This window comes from Malurus melanocephalus, unplaced genomic scaffold (genome assembly GCF_030028575.1).
Source record: "Malurus melanocephalus ecotype Western Australia unplaced genomic scaffold, MMel_1.1 scaffold_2144, whole genome shotgun sequence".
NCBI lineage: Eukaryota > Metazoa > Chordata > Aves > Passeriformes > Maluridae > Malurus > Malurus melanocephalus.
Genome location: NW_026625376.1, coordinates 12,069 through 13,369, shown reverse-complemented (window position 1 = coordinate 13,369; position 1,301 = coordinate 12,069). Strand labels below are relative to the sequence as shown.

Here is a 1,301-nt window from a genome sequence, read left to right as displayed (position 1 = left end):
GGAAGGGACCACACGGCTCCAGAATTTTCACTGTGCCGTGCTGGCCCGTGGTTCACCCTGCAGTGGCTCCGTGGCTCCTGTCCYGGTTGCCCCAAATCCGCGTTGCCCCCACATCCCCCCCAAACCCCAAATCCCTCCCCTTCCATGCAGTTCAGCGAATCGCGGCGGCTGCTCCTGGACTGGATGGACGAGGTGGAGCAGAGCCTGGAGGAGCCGCAGGACGCTGCCACCAGCCAGGAGGAGATCAAGTGCCAGCTGGCTGAGCACAAGGTAAAATCAGATCCAAAAAAAATGATCCGAGCAAAACTCYGCCGCTTTTATAATTTAAATTGTGAAGCGGGTATGTTTATTGCGGCGCTGGGTGAGCGGGAGGTACTTCTCAAAGCCGGGGTATAAATCTGGTTACATGTTACGCGTTCRCCGAGTTTCAAAATTCGCCTGTACATATTCATGACCTATCCCCGCTTTGTATTATAATGAGTTTAAAAGTCATTTCTGTGTTATTTGGTAGCCRGCTCCGGGGGTCTCGGGAGGAAGTAAAATACTCATCCTCTCATCTTGAATTTTCACCTTTCTGTGTTGCACGTGCTCTCTGAGTCCCTGGCCTAAGTCTAAACAGCAATTCTGGTTTTAGCCAGCGTAGGGATTCCACGAACACAAGCTGGGTCACAGTCTTTTTTTTTTTTTTTGTCAATAATCTTTTACTTCTCATTCTGCTTTGACAAACACAATTAATGTTAGGTTAGCAATATACATGTCTAAAGAGCAGTTTCTAACAAGTTACCCTGTAACTTCTGACTTCCCTGTGTTAGGAAAATTAATCCACGAGCAGCAGAGGTTTATGTCCGAAAAGGAGACAGAGGAGTCCCGCATTAATTAATTAATTAATTAATTCATTCATTCATTCATAAACTTTATTCATTTATTCCCTTTATTCCCTTCATGAATAAAGGGAGAGGTCATGGGCATTTCCCATGGGGTCTCTCAAATTCGAAGAGGACKCAGTTCCCTCTTTTATCCCAATTTCCCGGCCGCGGTTCCCTTTCTCTTTCCCCATTGGCTGAGGTATTTCAGGCTCCCAAAAACCCCCTCTTCTATCATCCATTGCCCCCTTTCAATATCCATCTCTGTTTCTGCTCTTGTAGTTTATTAACACAGTCTGGGATAAGTAAATCAGTGGAATTTCTATGGAAATCATTCCCATTGTTTCCTTCCATCTCCCAATATCAGCCTTATCTCACCCCCAGAATGAGTCTGTTTGTAAAGACACTTCTCACTCCTGTCACCTTCTCATTCCTTTC

The 1,301-nt window shown here is 45.9% G+C and overlaps 1 protein-coding gene across 1 annotated transcript in view; it reads left to right on the top strand.

Moving 5' to 3' along the window:
• LOC130587614 (microtubule-actin cross-linking factor 1, isoforms 6/7-like) overlaps positions 1 to 1,301 on the top strand; it is a gene marked incomplete at both ends in the record, with an annotated part of 16,349 nt that overhangs the window by 3,194 nt on the left and 11,854 nt on the right. Inside the window, one exon of the mRNA XM_057388590.1 lies at positions 151 to 270. Within this exon, the coding sequence (XP_057244573.1) occupies positions 151 to 270 (120 nt within the window). The remainder of the gene's footprint in view (positions 1 to 150; positions 271 to 1,301) is intronic.